Source organism: Petromyzon marinus, chromosome 18 (genome assembly GCF_048934315.1).
Source record: "Petromyzon marinus isolate PM22_M1 ecotype Great Lakes invasive population chromosome 18, UKy_Petmar_22M1.pri1.0, whole genome shotgun sequence".
In the NCBI taxonomy this organism is placed as follows: domain Eukaryota; kingdom Metazoa; phylum Chordata; class Hyperoartia; order Petromyzontiformes; family Petromyzontidae; genus Petromyzon; species Petromyzon marinus.
Window position 1 is genome coordinate 1,127,537 of NC_133684.1, and position 17,609 is coordinate 1,145,145.

The 17,609-nt window shown below is 43.0% G+C and overlaps 1 protein-coding gene across 1 annotated transcript in view; it reads left to right on the forward strand.

The window, feature by feature from the left end:
* LOC116943525 (melatonin receptor type 1A-A-like) overlaps positions 1-15,109 on the forward strand; it is a 47,391-nt gene extending 32,282 nt beyond the window's left edge. The window contains exon 3 of the mRNA XM_032956434.2: positions 8,867-15,109. Coding sequence (XP_032812325.2) covers positions 8,867-9,343 — 477 coding nt within the window. The 3' untranslated portion in view covers positions 9,344-15,109. The remainder of the gene's footprint in view (positions 1-8,866) is intronic.
* Positions 15,110-17,609: the final 2,500 nt, after the last annotated feature.

Below are 17,609 nucleotides of genomic sequence, written 5' to 3' on the forward strand. Positions count from 1 at the left end.
CAAGTAAAACAATCAAATGTTATAAATTGTCTTGAAGGCGCCTCTCTGTCTGGGTGCACAACCTGGAGGGAGGGGTGATATTCCCTCCGACTTTCATCGACGCACAAAGAAATGGTTAAAAAGTTTTAAGTTAACATTTCATTTCATCAGAGTTCCACAGTTATGATACTGTATTAATCCAAGGTCTGGGTCAGCTTCCCGTTGTGGTCTTTGACTTGTGTTTCCCCAAGCGTATACACACTCCTACCCCTCGCTGTGGGGATACAAAGACGGCCGGGATCTCCCTTTCTCTCCGACCCTGGGTTTAACATCGCCCTTTGCTTACGTTGCAGTTTTGCCGTGCGCTTGCATTTCTTTTCCTCTCTACTCTTACTTTAACCCGGCTTATTATTTGCGTATGGGTGGATTAGAGCATTCATGTTGACTTAGGAAAACCTGATTGTTAGGCTTCGGGTCAAGTCGTATAGAAATTATTAAAATATGTAAATACATTTCATATTAAATTAATAGACGGGTGATGGTTACATTGACGTAGCTTGTGGCAGGGTTCAATTGAAGTGGGTGTGAAGATCAATAACTTTAGCCTACCCTGTCGTTAAATTCCGACTTTAAGTTACTTTAATAATAATGCAGAACCAATTAGCTTTTTTGACTTAACTAGATCTAGGCTAACGCAACCTCCCAGTGACCCTGGCTTTGTGTTTACGTCAGCCCCTTTCAATCCGCTGCACTCTGCTCTCTATCTGCTCCCTCTGACCCTGGGAGGGCTCTGAACGTCAAAATCGTGTTAGTGGGTCAAGGTAAATATGACCTCCACATGCCATGCTGAGGCCTGGTTTGGTGTTTTTATTCATTATTAAAATTAAAAGAAACAATAGAAATATGTATCTATATGTATTGAAAAATTACTTGTTAATATTAAGATGGAAAGGGGGACATATAGAACATCCGCCCTTTTAAAAATGATCGGGGGTCAATTGGCCACAGGTCATTTTAAAAATAAAGAATATATGCACTTTTCCATCATGAATCATCAATATTGCTCAAGTATTTTTTCCTTACAACGCACGCACGTCACAACTTATGATTACATTTGAAATAAGAAAAGAAATACTAAAAGGAAGGTAAAACAAGGGGAAATTGTTTTACTGGCTACATGTTATAGGAGATGTCGTTATTCCATGTACCCACGTTCAATACTGTCCGCAATCGGAATACATTTTCGGGTTTGACCAGTGGGAAATTCAACAAAAATGCCAGCTGTCTGGTCTGGGAGTCTCCATGTATGGGTGTGGCTGTACCCATTTTAAAGGCAATTTGTACCTGTGTTGTACTGATTGTTTCCAGGGATGCTGATGGTAGCACATTTTTTTTAGTGTTGGAGTTACCAGATATGAAGGAATTTGCCCTTGGAGAAGATCACTGATGCTGCCGCTGGTGCAATGCAACAAGTCTTTGGATCAACCATTGAATTGGCTGTCGAGTATTCTCTTCTTCGTACAGATCTCGGATTGCGAAACTCAATTCTTGGATTGTTAAGTTAACCATGGCGGAGTGCAGGTTAACGAGAACCACGGTGTCTCTCTGTCTTTCTCATGTTACCTCTCTGCCACCTTTGTACCAAGTCATTAATAACCTGACTGACTCTTTTAGTCAAGAGTGTATCATATCTCTCATGGCCAGGTATCTTAGAGTTACCTATGACCCTTCCATGCAACATCATCACATCATCGTCCCGGCTCATCGTCGTGATGGCTTTGGCCAAATGAACACGGCTCACTGGTTCGTATCGGTAATTTCTTTTATCACTCCCTTTCCATGTGAGATTGTGTGGCGTGAAGTTATGCTGTGCGTAACCAGGATCAACATACACCACAAGTTTCCGTGCTCGACTGTTGGGGTCATTTGCATTCTCCGCAGCCCTGTGCACATCTGTTGCCTCTGGGAGTCGATTTGACTCTGGGCCACGATTCTATTCCGTGCCACGATTCGATTCCGTGCCACGATTCGATTCTGGGTCACGATTCAATTCCGTGCTTTTGAGTGTGCTGTGTTTCAACACAATTCCCGATCCGTCACGGATATTCTTCTCCTCCACTTCAACACTCTGATCTCCATCCCTCCTTAGTGTGCCCGATCACTATTTATCATCCAAAGGCTGATGTCTGCATGCATCTGCCTCTTCCACAGTACACTCACGCACTTCCGCGACACAAGGGGTGGCATTTCTATTTACCAGACAATCAGGTTTTCCTTCCCCTCCCTGCGGTTGGTTATCATCTCCTGTCGGATCACACTTTAATGCAGTTATGTTTCCCTGCTCGATAGGTGTGTCAATTACGGGAGCAACACTTGCGCTCTCCACCACATTATCAGAACTGGTGCCCGACGCATTTATTTTTTCCCAATCATTGGGACCCTCCTGGTTTACCTTGTCAACAGCAGCCTGCTTAATTGTTTTAACGGGTCCGTGATTTCCCTGCAGCTCCGCGGACACCGTTCTCACTGAAAGCTCCCTCTCAACCAATGTGATTGATTCATCACGTGCCCGTGTCATTGTTTGTGTCTCAGCCAAGCTCACGCCTGTCTCCCTATTCCTCATGCCTCTGCTCTCTCCTGGTAACAACTGGTGGGGGAATCGATCGGAAGTGGGCCGATTGTGTTGGATCCCTCGTGTGTCGTGGCACTGGGACCCGGCATGATTCTGCTCTTGGTCTACACACACCGCGATCCTCGCAAATATGCGTCCCTGCACGCTGCGATCGCTCCCAGCCTGCGGGCCATTGCCTCGCTGGTGGTGCTGTGTTTCTGCTCACGTGATTTTTATTTCCCTCTGAAACACTGGTTACATCATCCCTCTCCCTGGGTGTCGTAGGACTATTGTCTTTAGCTCTGTACAGCCAAGCTCTGTGCGCCTTATCCTCTATATGGTGTATGGAGGCTGTTTCTGGATTCAAAACCATTCCCACAATTTCTGTAATCTCTGTACTCAAAGACCCAAAAAACATAACTTTGAACCTTTTGTCACCTTCATGATACTGATCCACATCACCCGCGTAGTGCGCTCTTTTAAACCGTAGGAGGTAATCTCGCGGATCCTCGTCTGTGCACTGGGTCATAGTTTTTGCAGCGTTAAATCCCTCAGGCCATGTTAAATATTCTCCAAACTTCCGAATCACTGCCAGGCTCAGCTTTTTGAAATCGTTCCGAATCTTGCATGTTAGCGACTTTACCCATGGTATAGACTGCTCGTGCAAGCTTCGTCTCAGTAAAATGGCTTTCTCATTCGTTTTCCTCAAACCCCTGATCACTGCTTCTGCTTCTACCGTTGCGATGTGAGCGTGTATGTCTCTGTTCCTATCGTGTGGATCAAAGTAGGGAATTCTGACGAGAGCCTTGTCCATCAATTTCAGAGTTTTACTACTGAATGAGTATTCGGACAGTTGATCATCGTCAGAGGCGTCTGTTCCTGAGGAGTGCTCACTCGAGCTGTCACCATCACGGTGGCGCTGCTTAACAAAACTTTTGTAGTGCCTCTTGCACCTGTAACGTGAGTCAACTTTGCTCGGTGACTCCAGCTTATCCCATGGCTCATGCTTGGGTGATGTGCGTCTTTCTGGAAAGTAATCTCTGCCATAGGTTCCACGTCGGTCGTGCTTGCGTGGAATGTGTCTACCAAGTGAGCTGTCTCTGTCATGTCGCTCGTCTTGCCCCAGCTCCGCCCTTTTTTGCTCTATCAGTACAGAATATCCTGCTGACTTAGTGTTAATATTTTTTTCCTCTCTACCCTCGAAGTTGTCAGTCCCATGTTTCCCTGTTTCCATCCGAATCTCTCCCTCCCCTCTCTCGAGTCGGGAGGGGGAATCTCTGTCAAAACCACTGTGATTAGTAGCCACACCTCCTGTGTGACCTGTCTCTGGTTTACGTCCGCGTGGCTCGGAGTGTGGTAAACTGTTACTCCCGTATGTGTTATGTGTATCAACATCTGGGGGTTTCGCTGGTGCAGTTAGTGCTGACTCTTTCTCTCTCACGAGGGTGTACAGACGCTCTATCTCCTCTATTAGGGACAGTTTATCCTTTCTTTCCCTTTCAAATTTTACCTCATTCGATAATCTTTCTCTGTCTGTCTGTGTGAGGAGATATGAGTCTAACCTTACTATTTCTGCAATTTTTACATCACGTTCGGCTTTGTTACATGTCATCACGTCCTTAAGTAGTTTCCTCCTATGTGCCTTAACATCTTCTATATGTCTCCCCTCCCATACGTCTCTCTGCTCTGTCTGCTGTCTAGCAGTCCGTCCAGTACGTTTTAACACAAATTCACGATATTGTTTTTCCATAGATTCCAACTCCTCCTAGGAGGTCCCCTCTATATCGGTGTTATGCGTTGGGGTGTCAAACTCAGAATGTTGCGGGTCATGCCGTTCTCTATTATGTAGTGTAGTTAATAGACTTAAGAGTGTATCTTAATTCTAACATCTCATGTGCGGCGTGAGTTACTCTGGAATTCCATTTCAGAGCACATATAAAAACATTTATATCACAGGATGTGTTGGTTCAACTCGAGCAAATAATCTTACCCCCACTGTCTTTGTTATCCACTGCTACTCTGGTATTTTCCTTCAGAGTGTGGTTTTTTGTTTGTTTTACACCGTTTACAGACACAGGGCAATGTTAGTTCACAATACCTTGATTAATACAACAGTGATTCGTTCCTTAATTTAAGCATAAACTGTCTGCGAGAGATCCCGGACGAGCCCCCAATTTGTTGTATATGTGGGTGTGTGAAAATTGATGAAAAATAATGAAAATTAAATGAAATTCGAAATGTGCATAATTAATACGAAATTATGTTAATTCGTGTAATTATGCGTATAACTATGCTAATTAGAGAGGTAATCGTATTAATTCATACGAGTGGGTGTGGTTGTGTTAATGATAGCCTTTATGATAATCAGGCCCCGCCTCGTTGACGAGGTGGGGTTATCAATCCGGATAATGCAATCAATCGTGTGCAGTTACGCTAGTGTCAATTCGGCCTCGTTGTCTAACTTCGTATCATTGATCAGCCTAATACAATGATTCTCGCTTTAACACTCCCCAAGTGTTCATATTTTAGGTCCCAACTTCAGATCATTCGCTTTAGTTTAATGAGTGTGGATTGGTGTGTTTATAGTTTAGGTTCCCGAGTTCATATCTCATCGCAGGATACAGGTCTTATGCAAAAATTTCAGGAAAGAATCCCACGAGCACTTCTGTATTAATCAATTTATTTTCTAATTAAACCTTAAATATAATATGTATGTGAACTCTCAATCTCGAACTTCAACACGGTATCCACACGGTATCAAGATAGTATCATCAACGACTGTACGTTTTCACTTTGATAACACATGGACCCCGCACAACGCGATTGCTGTTAGTGAGAGAGAGAGTCAGGACATGCAAATGCTATGCTACACAAAAGCTTATACATTATAATATGAACGATCATTATGCTTGAAATGGTCAGCACATTATCACAGGCGATTGATTAACCTGCAACGGTATTCATATAAAAAGACAATCAAACAGTTATTATTTCCAAAGGCATAAATGTAACAACAGATCCACCGGACAGACTATAAGACTACCGAAATGGCTTATGTGTGAGGGTGTGCGGCGGAACGTGTTCTCTCACGGGAGATTAATTAATTCGTGAATAAGATTGTATGATCAGAAAATCGGTTTAGCACGATTCCTCCCCGGGAGCGTAGCTCCGTGGCGAAGGTGCCAAGGGTTAATTCGTACTGATGGATCGGTTGGTAACTTATGCGATTAGAAGTACAGTCCAAAACAAAATATCAAAGAGGAAAATTACGAATATACTTATAAACGACGGACTGTTATCACACGATCGATGCTTCCACGGCCAGATGGCTCACGGACTTGAGTGTTCGCTTCTGGTTAAGGACCCGTGTATGTTTGAGTGATATGAATTGTCTTGAATAGTCAGTGTTTGGAATTAATTATTTGCGTTAACATACGCCGAAGTTGGCATCGCTTGTAGAAGAAATAGACTCGCTCCCTTTAGAGCGGTGAGGTGCGTGGGAGTGCATCATACGTATCGGCGCCCTCCTCCACGCGGCAGCCAGCCTCTGTCCACGGGGGAGAGTTGCTTGATCGCTCTCAGTGCTGCTCAGTGGACACCTCTCTCCACTGCTGGATGAGCTGCGCGATCACGCTCGTGCTGGTTCGCTGACAGCAGTTTCTCTCCGCTGCTGGATGAGCTGCATCAGCACGCTCCCTCTCTCTGTGTGGAGAACTCGAACGTACTCGTTGCTGGTTTGCTGAAAGCAGGTTTTTCTCCACTGCTGGATGCCTCAAGTCGCACGTGCTCTTCTCTGGTTTGCAGAAGCTCTTGCTTGGTGCGTCGGTCGCTCTGCAGCTGGACTCAATGTAGAATAATCTTCCAGCAATACTCTGTCTTTCAGCTCTTGGAAATCACACTAGGTGACACCTCACTACCCTGCGAGTCTTGCCAACGTCAGTGGGTAGCGACAGGGCCACTTTGGCCTCTGCTCGCCGCCCCCAGCTCTGCAGCTCGCCGGCTGGCGACCTGTTGCTCTCGTTCCCAGTTTGAACTACTGATGAGTCGAGCCGACTGGCCGAACTCCCCCGAGTTCCAACCCCCCTGGTCGAACTCCCCGAGTTCCGACCCCCCTGGTCGAACTCCCTCGAGTTGAACTCCTCCGAGTCGAACTCCCCGAGTTCCGACCCCCTGGTCGAACTCCCCGAGTTCCGACCTCCTCCGAGTCGAACTGTCTCCCGAGAGTCGACCCCCCGGTCGAACTCTGGTGAGCCGACCCCCTCCAGTCGAACTCTGGTGAGCCGACCCCCTCCTGTCGAACTGAGGTTTCAATGCTCAGGATCCTCTTTTTATGCCCAAAAATCCCTTCACTCGGATCCTGGCCCACAAGGTGGGGTTTCTTTCGATTTTTGCTGTGTCAGGATTTGTCCGTATGTATCTGTGTCCGTGTGTGTGTCCGTACATGTGTCAGTGTGTCCTTGTGTGGATCACCCACGGTATATTCCGTTGTCATACTCCTACCATAAAACCCACAAGTAAAACAATCAAATGTTATAAATTGTCTTGAAGGCGCCTCTCTGTCTGGGTGCACAACCTGGAGGGAGGGGTGATATTCCCTCCGACTTTCACCGATGCACAAAGAAATGGTTAAAAAGTTTTAAGTTAACATTTCATTTCATCAGAGTTCCACAGTTATGATTCTGTATTAATCCAAGGTCTGGGTCAGCTTCCCGTTGTGGTCTTTGACTCGTGTTTCCCCAAGCGTATACACACTCCTACCCCGCGCTGCGGGGATACAAAGACGGCCGGGATCTCCCTTTCTCTCCGACCCTGGGTTTAACATCGCCCTTTGCTTACGTTGCAGTTTTGCCGTGCGCTTGCATTTCTTTTCCTCTCTACTCTTACTTTAACCCGGCTTATTATTTGCGTATGGGTGGATTAGAGCATTCATGTTGACTTAGGAAAACCTGATTCTTAGGCTTCGGGTCAAGTCGTATAGAAATTATTAAAATATGTAAATACATTTCATATTAAATGAATAGACAGGTGATGGTTACATTGACGTAGCTTGTGGCAGGGTTCAATTGAAGTGGGTGTGAAGATCAATAACTTTAGCCTACCCTGTCGTTAAATTCCGACTTTAAGTTACTTTAATAGTAATGCAGAACCAATTAGCTTTTTTGACTTAACAGATCTAGGCTAACGCAACCTCCCAGTGACCCTGGCTTTGTGTTTACGTCAACCCCTTTCAATCCGCTGCGCCCTGCTCTCTATCTGCTCCCTCTGACCCTGGGAGGGCTCTGAATGTCAAAATCGTGTTAGTGGGTCAAGGTAAATATGACCTCCACATGCCATGCTGAGGCCTGGTTTGGTGTTTTTATTCATTATTAAAATTAAAAGAAACAATAGAAATATGTATCTATATGTATTGAAAAATGACTTGTTAATATTAAGATGGAAAGGGGGGCATATGCAACATTTAGAATCTGAAATTTTGAAAAAAGATTCATGAAAGATGAAAGCAGCCACTAAAATAATTGCTATAATGGTCTGTACACTGTTTTATCATGCTTAAAGTTTGCAATTTGACTGACACACACACACATGCGCCCTTGTATTCACCTTTATAAATATAAACTGGCTTTGCACGAATGTAAACATAGCTGCATGTATTACCTCTCTCTCTTTGTTTACTTTTATACAAACCTGTTTCATACTAACCCACAGACACCTTCTACAAGACACCAGACACCCACCCCACACTGTTTCAAAGGCTCTCCAATACGTAGAGTGGCAGTATCGCGCGCTTTCAGATGCGCTTTTGCGGCCATCTGGAACGCTCTTCTGATATTATGAAGTCACTGGGAGCTATGCACTTTTAAATCATGTAGATTGAAAACTCATTACTTTTAGAACTGCTTTTTGTGTTTAGTTTGTTGTCATTATCCCACACCTCCAGTTAGCACGGTTGGCTACATACGGTGTGAAAGAAGTTCAACATACATACATGACATGATGCCGAGAGTACACAAAAACTTACAAATGCACCCATGCCATGGTAGTTGAAGTATTATTCTATAAAGTAGGTGATCAAAGTTTGACTCTGAACTACTTTCGGTTGTAGACTCACACATTCCCTAAAATATTGGCGACAGTGTACCCACAAACAGTGAGGCCAGCATTTCCTTTGTGGGCTCTGCGGAATGCGAGTCATAACGATAGCCTGCCGACAGCTTTGCCTGGCTCGTTTTAACGACGGCAGTGACATTGATGCGATGACCGTCTGCGTGGGTGCAGGTCCGCAGACGCGCGAGGAATGACGCGCGCCTCGGACTGACCGTGGCCGACTACCGCAACTTCCTCACCATGTTCGTGGTGTTCGTTCTTTTCGCCATCTGCTGGGGGCCCCTCAACGTCATCGGGCTGGTCGTGACGCTGTCGTCCTTCAGGTCCGCACCGATGCAGGTCCCCGGGTGGCTGTTTGTGGCGAGCTACTTCCTGGCTTACTTCAACAGTTGCCTCAACGCCGTCGTTTACGGACTGCTCAACCACAACTTCAGGCGCGAGTACAAGCGGATCTTGCTCGTGGTGTGCACGCCGTGGCAATGTTTCTTCTTGAAGGACGCGTCCAATGAATCCAACGAAGACCTGAAGAGCAAATCTGCCGCGGCGGGGAATAAAACGCAAGTCCAACGCAATTCGGCTGAAAACAAAAAGGAGATCCACTCGGATTCGTCGAGGAACAAAGGGCAGGTTGAAACGGATTCATTTTGACCTGCCGCCAAGGTTTACTTCCGTGCAATGATGTACTGAACTACAGACCCGCCACCCGCCGTCCCCGATGCGAGTTGCCAAGGAGAGCGGTTCAAACAAGCGGCACGATGTGCGTTTTATAATCATTGGCGACTGCCGAGTACACGTGACCATGCTTTCATGGGTAAATATCAATCCATATTTACATATCCTAACGAAGCCCCAATACGCATTCGTCTGGAACCATATGTATCGAGAGTGAAATATTAGCAAAGCTTAGATAACATACACCGTCACTAAGGTGTTCAATGTAATAAAGGGAATGTGTCGATGAACGCTCTGGCACATTGTCAAACATCTTTATCAGTCAAAATACTCCCTTCAAATGTGTAACCCTCGTTTAAAACTGTCGTTGTGGATTCTTTATCATGCTGTGTGACTGCATCACTTCATATTGGACACATATGGTTTTATTTCTAATCACATATTAGACCAAACGTACAGATATCGCATTTTATATAAATATATCTTCATACGTCCTTTGTAAATGTTACGCAATGTTCATACGTAAAGCTTGTACTGAACATGTAAATCTCTCGAAAAAGTCCTAATGAAGAATCATGTAATTACAATGATATGTCAAAAAACACAAAGTAAAGTGGTTAGAGAATAATATATATATACACTAGTCTGAAACATATAAATACAATAATATATCAAATCTATAAACATTTCACACAGCTTTTAGAACCTTCAGCACAATTGCATTGCCTGCAATGTAAAAGTTAATATTTCTATTTGATACTTTGATTTTATTATCTTTTGCTACAAATTGGCTCAAGGGACGTTTATCTACATTGACGCTATGGGGGTAATAACTATTAACACGTCGGTAATGTTGCTGTATAAAATGTAATAATGTATTATTGTTATTATCGATTATGCACAATTGCTTTACTGAAGCACAAAGGCCAGTGCCAAGTTTTAGAAAATGTGAATTTAGAAATATGCATTTATCCCTTATGCATTTATTGAAGATGCTATTTTTTAAATATCACCATCAATATTATATCAGAAATTACGTGGAGGCTAACACATTATTTTGCCGGTAGCATGCGGGGTCAGAGTGCATAGCTGACACAGTCAGAGGCTGCAGGTTAAAATCCCATTTGTAGATCAGCTCAGCCCTTCAACACTCTGGGTTCATAAAAGAGTCCAGTTGAGGGAAGTCGGCAGTGATTGTTTCATGGTTTCACTCACCCCTGACATGGGAATGTGAAATTAACACCACTGGCTCAGGGCTGTAAACGAGGGACACGCTTCTCTGCACACGTGATTCCACTGGATACCATTTAAAGTGGCCTTTAAAATGAACGCAATGGTCACTCACTTTGTTTGCCAGTGTTGCTCTCATCATGACATCGGTCACATACCCTGCAACATTCTATTGTTAATTGAGGAGCGTGAGCCTCAATTTTTTCTATCGCTATATTAACTTACATAATCGACATGCGTTTTAATACATTTCCAGACGTAAAATGTTAACTCCATCTAAGATTGAGTAATTTTTTTAAAAAAGTATATTACTCAACATGTAAACGAAAGAAAGTGGCCTTTTAGATCCTTTAAAATACTCCTAGATGCAAATATATTATATAAAATAAAATAGCTATGTATATTTAACATCATTTATGTGTAATACAATAATGCAGCGTGACTTTTCACTTAAAGGCCTGTAAGAACACTAGACAATCATAGCATTCTATATTCGAATAACTTTATCTTGGCACACATTTTGATATATTTTTTTACGTGAGTGGAAGATTTTCGGCAAACGAAAACGGCCAACATCCATTACATTGACTGCCTCGCAGTCCACGCCAGCGCTCGGACAGGCAGTGCACCTGATCCACAATGTGGGCACAATCGATACGAGAACAAAGAATACATCTGTCATTTAAAATGTACAGGTGTTTCAGCTGCGTTACAACTGGCTGCACAAGAGCTGGCGTGCAGACTTGACCACGTGCGACACATTTCCGCCACTGCTTTGCTCATTAAAAACAACCAAGAACCTTGCGGGAGAGAAGGCTCCATCAGGGATGCAGAGCAGCACTGCAGCCAGCCAGAGCCACAAATGTATACAAACAATTCAGTCATAATATTAAAAGCTAAAGAATGCATTCAATATTGAAATAATAAATAATATTTGGGACTCATTTTCAGTATCAACATATTGAATAATAATAAAAAAAAGTCTTTACCCTTTATGACATAAATAACGAGGTGTTAAGATGTTCAAACTACAATTAGACACCTATCATAAGGCATCAAATCTGCATTAACCTATAGCACTAGTGGGACAAAGCCATAACAGAGGCTGTCTCTAGTGTAGGCCAATTAGTGTCAAGGATTATACTTACATTATCAAAGCAAATATATTCTTAGTTCTTTCGGTAAAGTCACGTTGAAGAGAAACAATAAAATAATAAAATATATATAAAACAATAAAAATTCTCACGACGTTTCGACCATAACACAAACGGTCGTCATCAGGTGTGTCGGTTTATATATTTTATTATTTTATTGTTTCCCTTCAACGTGACTTTACCGAAAGAACTAAGAATATGAATTACTGCAGTCACGAAAGCTTTAAATCAAAATTCAAAGCAAATGTGTTTTCATGTTTTACCACGCGTGTGTGTGGTTAATTCAGAGCTGCTGCCTTGTAATGTGTGTGTATTTGGTGTTTAAACACATTAACGCCGCCTGTATTCATGGCACTATTTGAGAGGATTTCAAATATATAATTCATGTATTTTTTACACTTTAACCTGGTAGATCATGGCCTTTAAGGGTCCCATGGAAAATGCCTCTCTTTGAAACTCTAAAAATCACATTTCAATATTTACACTCTAAATAGAGGCTGTTTACAATAATAAAGCATTGTTTTGAGAACTTACCAAGACAACACAGTGGCCCAAAATACTGCATTGCATTCATGGAAAGTTAGATAAAAACTTTATTCAAGATAAAAAATCAAAATCAAGTTTATTATTTTCTCTTTGAGAGACAAATAAACACTCAATTTTAAATCATTGAAATCATTCAAAGAAGTCATTTTATACAATGTGAATTACAATGTTTACATTGCACATTGATTGCAATGTAAAAAGGACATTCTGCAAAGCACAATTGTAGATATGGTTAATTAAATCTCACTGAAATGAAGCCTAAACTCCTCTCTTCCAACACGCAGTTTTATATGAGTCAATAAAATCTCGTGCGTATAAAATATAGAATGAAGCACTTTCTCAAGTAAAAACATTACTTTATTGATTGGAAATGAATGCATGCTATTTAATATAAAAGGAACACCGCTTTTATGGTGCACACAAACTACTGAGAATTCCCTGCAGACTCAATCATAAATACAGAATCTCTGACCCATTGTAAGTTGTTAAGCAAGCTTCAAAGAGTCCATTGAGTACACACGGTAAGCACTGCTTTCTATTACAGGTGCTCCAGTTAGAAGGTGCTCCAGTTAGCACAATGTCTCTCTTAAATAACTCTGAGATCCAACAAAACTGGACGCACCACTGCTGCTCTTGCAACACTCAGTTGCATTTGGATAAGCACATTTCGCCATGAAGTGTCAAATTAAATTGCAACATTCTCCCGTCTTCGTCATTTTACCTCTACGCATGCGAGGGAATGGGACATTACGAGTAGACCTTGCCTTCAAATGAAAACGCTGCAGCAGGAGACTGCGTCTTGTTGGCCGTACCTCTCTCACAAACAGGAGGTGATCGCCCACATTTCCAGCACAACCGGAGTGGTTCTGGATATGTTAATTAACTTGCGTTGATGGGACACGTGGTGGAGGTGAGCCGAGGCAAGTTCTGCAGGGATTGGCGAAAGGTGCCCCGGGTGGAGTTGAGGCTCGCAGTGAGTGTGGTTTGGCGTTGTGGCCAAACTGAATGGGATTCGGCGTGGCGTGGATTCTCACGCCTGAGTGAAAACTGCGATATGTGTAGGAAGATTGCTGCCCAGCGATTCCTGTGTGTTTGTTTACTGTTTATTGTGATGTGGTGATTTGCGTTGAGAAGAATGATTTGGAAGAATCATATGAAAGCCATTGCTTTTATTGTTTTCGTAATCGTCAACATTTTTTGTTCCATAGTACAAGCTCATGTGTAGGCCTCCCAATCACGAGATGGGGAAATTAAATCCCAGGCAGGGCGAACTCATACCTTCATGCTGCATAGGTCAGTACTTTGAGCACCCACTAGCCGAAGCTTCACCTCTCAGTTGTAAATCAACAGTGGGTGTCCTATAGCGAGCCTCGAGTTCAACTGATACCTGCCATAGGAATGTAGAATTCCTTTCACTAGCGTAACATACAAATTATCCATCCAAGGTATCTTTGAGCCGAGATACATAGCTTATTTTTTACACTTGCTTCAACTTTTGTAGTTTTTTGTATTGTAATGTTAGCTCCATGTTAAGCAAACTCAATGGTGCGTTTTACGCAGTTATCACGCGAGGTCATACATGGTCATTTGAATGCAGTCGTGCGCGTGGAAACACCGTTCCGTGTCTTTCACTAGGCCATCATAGATTCACTTGCACATGGCATCAACATGAAATAAAGTTTGCATCGGCAACATTAATTAGCAATTTTACATTTCTCATTTGTATATGCGCAAGGCGGGAATAGACAGATGTCGCGTTATTCCATGCTTCTGTATTTGCCTTCTTAATGAACTCACTGGGGGGTCCGATTGGTGATCCGCGAACAAGTTGTTGGTGCTCATGAAGTGAACATATGTCCCTTACTTTTTCTAATCCAACCCAGGTTTAACTCTACACTCGGTCTGCTTCTCTGCCCTCACCTTCACTCAACTGCACTCCCACACACTGCTACGCATCTTCCCCCTGCCCAATGGAGAATCGTTACAATGTCATCGACTACCCTTTCAAGATTAACTGCACAAAGTGTGCGTGTCTCTGCTGTTTGTATTTTATTACGTAACCTCTAGTGTGTTAGAGAGAGTTTAAAAACATAGTGTATAGCTTTTACAAAAAATTGCAGTGCGTAAACCGTGAAGCCAATCAAAGCGATATCTGGACTTGTATCCCTGCCTTGAGAGTACATGTCTTTATTGTCACTCGTAGGTTGACGTCTTTTATATGGGGTGGTGGTGGTGGGGGACAAATGTGTGTTGAACTTTTAATACAAATGAAAACGTCCATATTAAAACAACTTCCATATTAAAAAAACATCGTTCAATTGTCAATGTACATTGGTACATAAACGACAGCAGGTTACCATAAGTATATTTTATATATTTCTTTATTGATGTTATATTGACGTCACATTGTGATGTAATGCTATCTTTAAATTATCCATAGCCAGTGCATGAGAAGACGTGTAAATGTTTATGGTTTAGATACTGGAAAGAAAAATATCCAACATCAAAAAACACATGACAGCATATTGTGCTTCATTAAAATCACTCATTGTAATCATATGCATGCAAATGTGCAATGGTGATCATTGAAATGGATAAACACATTGCATTGCTGTGGAAAAGAGATGTACCCATAATTAATGCATCCTGAATAATAGCTACAATTTAAATTGACAATGCTTACACATATAGAGTCTAATTGCACCAAATAAACACTCGGTATATAATATAGGTAGACCATTCAGATAGATTAATTGATATATTTTTATTTTTCGTATTCTGCCATTCATCATTAAAAACATATTCAAACGATGTTCAAACATACGTGTGTGTTATTTAAGCACTCATATATTCTGATTGCTGTCATACGCCTCAGTGGATCCTTAACTTCACACGCTCTGAGCAAGAGTGTGAAATCTGAAAGTTACGTCGGATTAAAATCCAAGCACAAGCTCCAACCTCATCACCTCAATTATGTCAGTACTGACGTTTCGCATCGCTGCTCGCTTAAAGGCACACTGATCTCCAAAAAAAGCTGGGTATCGTGGTGCACACCTGTAAACAATTACTTCAGAGGCAAAGGTTAGTGGATCACAGAGACTCTGTAAAACTCCTAGACGTGGGCTTGCAAGGTGGCTAGGGGATGCCAGCACAGAATGTATGTTGAACTTCTTTCACACCGTATGTAGCCAACTGTGCTAATTGGAGGTGCAGGAAAGGATAATAAACTAAACACTAGTATGGATAAACACAAAAAGCAGTTCTAAAGAAATTCGTTTTCAATCTAGGTTTAAAAGTGCATCGCTGCAGTGGCTTCCGAATACCAGAAGGAAGAGCGTTCCAGACGGCCGCAGCGAGGATGACCGGAGTTCGTGTGATGATGGTTCATGCTCCCTGACGAGATCAGCAAGGTATTGGGGTTCATTCATAGCAAGCAATTTTCTCGTAATGAGTGTGGGTTTGTCAAAGTGAAGTGTGGGAGCATGCGCCGAGACTGTGCTAGCCGCATCAACCATCTGACACGAGCTCCTGGAAAGGCCTCCAATCACGAGGTTCTGTACCCCAGAGAACCCGGCGAGTGCGGACAACCAATTGAAGAGGAGCCACACGCTAAAACTGCCGTGATTGGCGTTCTCGTACCAGGCCTCGCCTTATACACCTGGGGGGGTGGGGGGGGGAAGTGATCCCACTTGTACTCCCAAGAGTCTGTGAAGAGACTTGATAACCAGTAGGTTCAGTCGTCCTCGCAATTATCCCTTGTGCATCCATGTCTCCACTCCATAGATGGAGACTGGAAGCAAAAGAAGCTTGGAAAACATGGAGCTTCGTCCGTTTTGTTAAGACAACGGCAATGCCTAAGCACTGATTGAGGAAGCGAATACATTACTCTGGGCCAGGCCCATTCGTTTTGAGACTTCTGATTCCAAACCTCAGTTGCTACGGATAATGCTCCCGAGGTAAGTGAACCTATCCAAAACCTAGACATGTGAACCGCAAACTCGGATCGACTGCACAACCACCATCCAAAGAGCCACGGAAAGCCCGGATTTTGGTTATGATGCAAGAACAGCAGCAATTCTAGTGGCTTCGTCTCCACATCGAGGGCCTCAAAAGTGAACAGGATGTCCCAATTTGACAACGTTCTATTTCCCCGACAGAGTTCATGTGCCGCATGCAGCAATAATCGTAGCAACAGGATAACCCGGAGTTGTTTATAATTACCCAACGAATCGCAACTATCCAGCCCATGCCGTGGCTGGTGGGGCTATAGTTGAGGTGGACTGGGCGCTGTGGTTGAGACAATGTCCGTGTGGAAACGTCGGTTTGCTCGGCCATACCTCACCGTGCTGGTCAGTGTAGTCGGTTGGGGAAGATACCCATGTGACAAAGGAGCTCAGCACAATGAAGCAAGATTTTTACAAAGTCCAGTTAAAAATAAAAAAAAATGACAGCTACGTGAGTATATAAATGAACTGTAACAATAATACAGCACTTACTATACTTCCAACAGCAACAAAACTACCACGAGTACCTCATTCAGTTATACTAGAATTACAGTTTACTCATGCAATTCTGCATTTGTAAAATAAATACTGTATGTCTGGAGTTGAGTTAAAGCCATAAAACGTGGTCTCCTGAACTCAATCGTGTAATAAAATGTTGGACACTAATATATAATTTTGTGAGCTAACCATCATAAGCTATGGACAATCCAATGTTGGACGAAAGCCTACCCAGCTGCTGCCCATCATATACAAGGTAATGGGTGCCACAGCATCTATTACATTGTACCGGTCACATAGTATGCTGTGACATTCATTGCGAGGTGATATGCTGTGGCATTCAAAGGAAAAAATGGAACTGAAAAGACCTCAATTTAGTTCATCATTGTCATCAGCCATGGTCAATCCACTGCTGGATGTGGAGCTCGCATGCGATGCATCAAGCCACCCAGCACCTGCATGTGAACTGATTCATTGCTCTATTTTTTAGTCAATGTCGCATTCCTTGGCCGCCACTCTGTCATTATTCTTAACCATCGGTCATTATATCATCAAGCGGTCTCTTGCCAAAGCCTTGACAAACTTTCCTTAACCGTGTGAATGGCGGTTTTTAAGCTGCGGTGATCTCTTACCACGTGTTCCGCTTTCTGTCTCTCGGTGTAATTCCATACACGCATCTCACTGAGATGCTTTGCAGGCTTTTCAGTTTTTGTTATATTTTGTTTGTCAATGACCATGTCTCTGAGCTATATGTCAGAGCAAGTAGCAGACAGTATGCAGTGATTATAAATCTTATTTAGGCACCTTGAC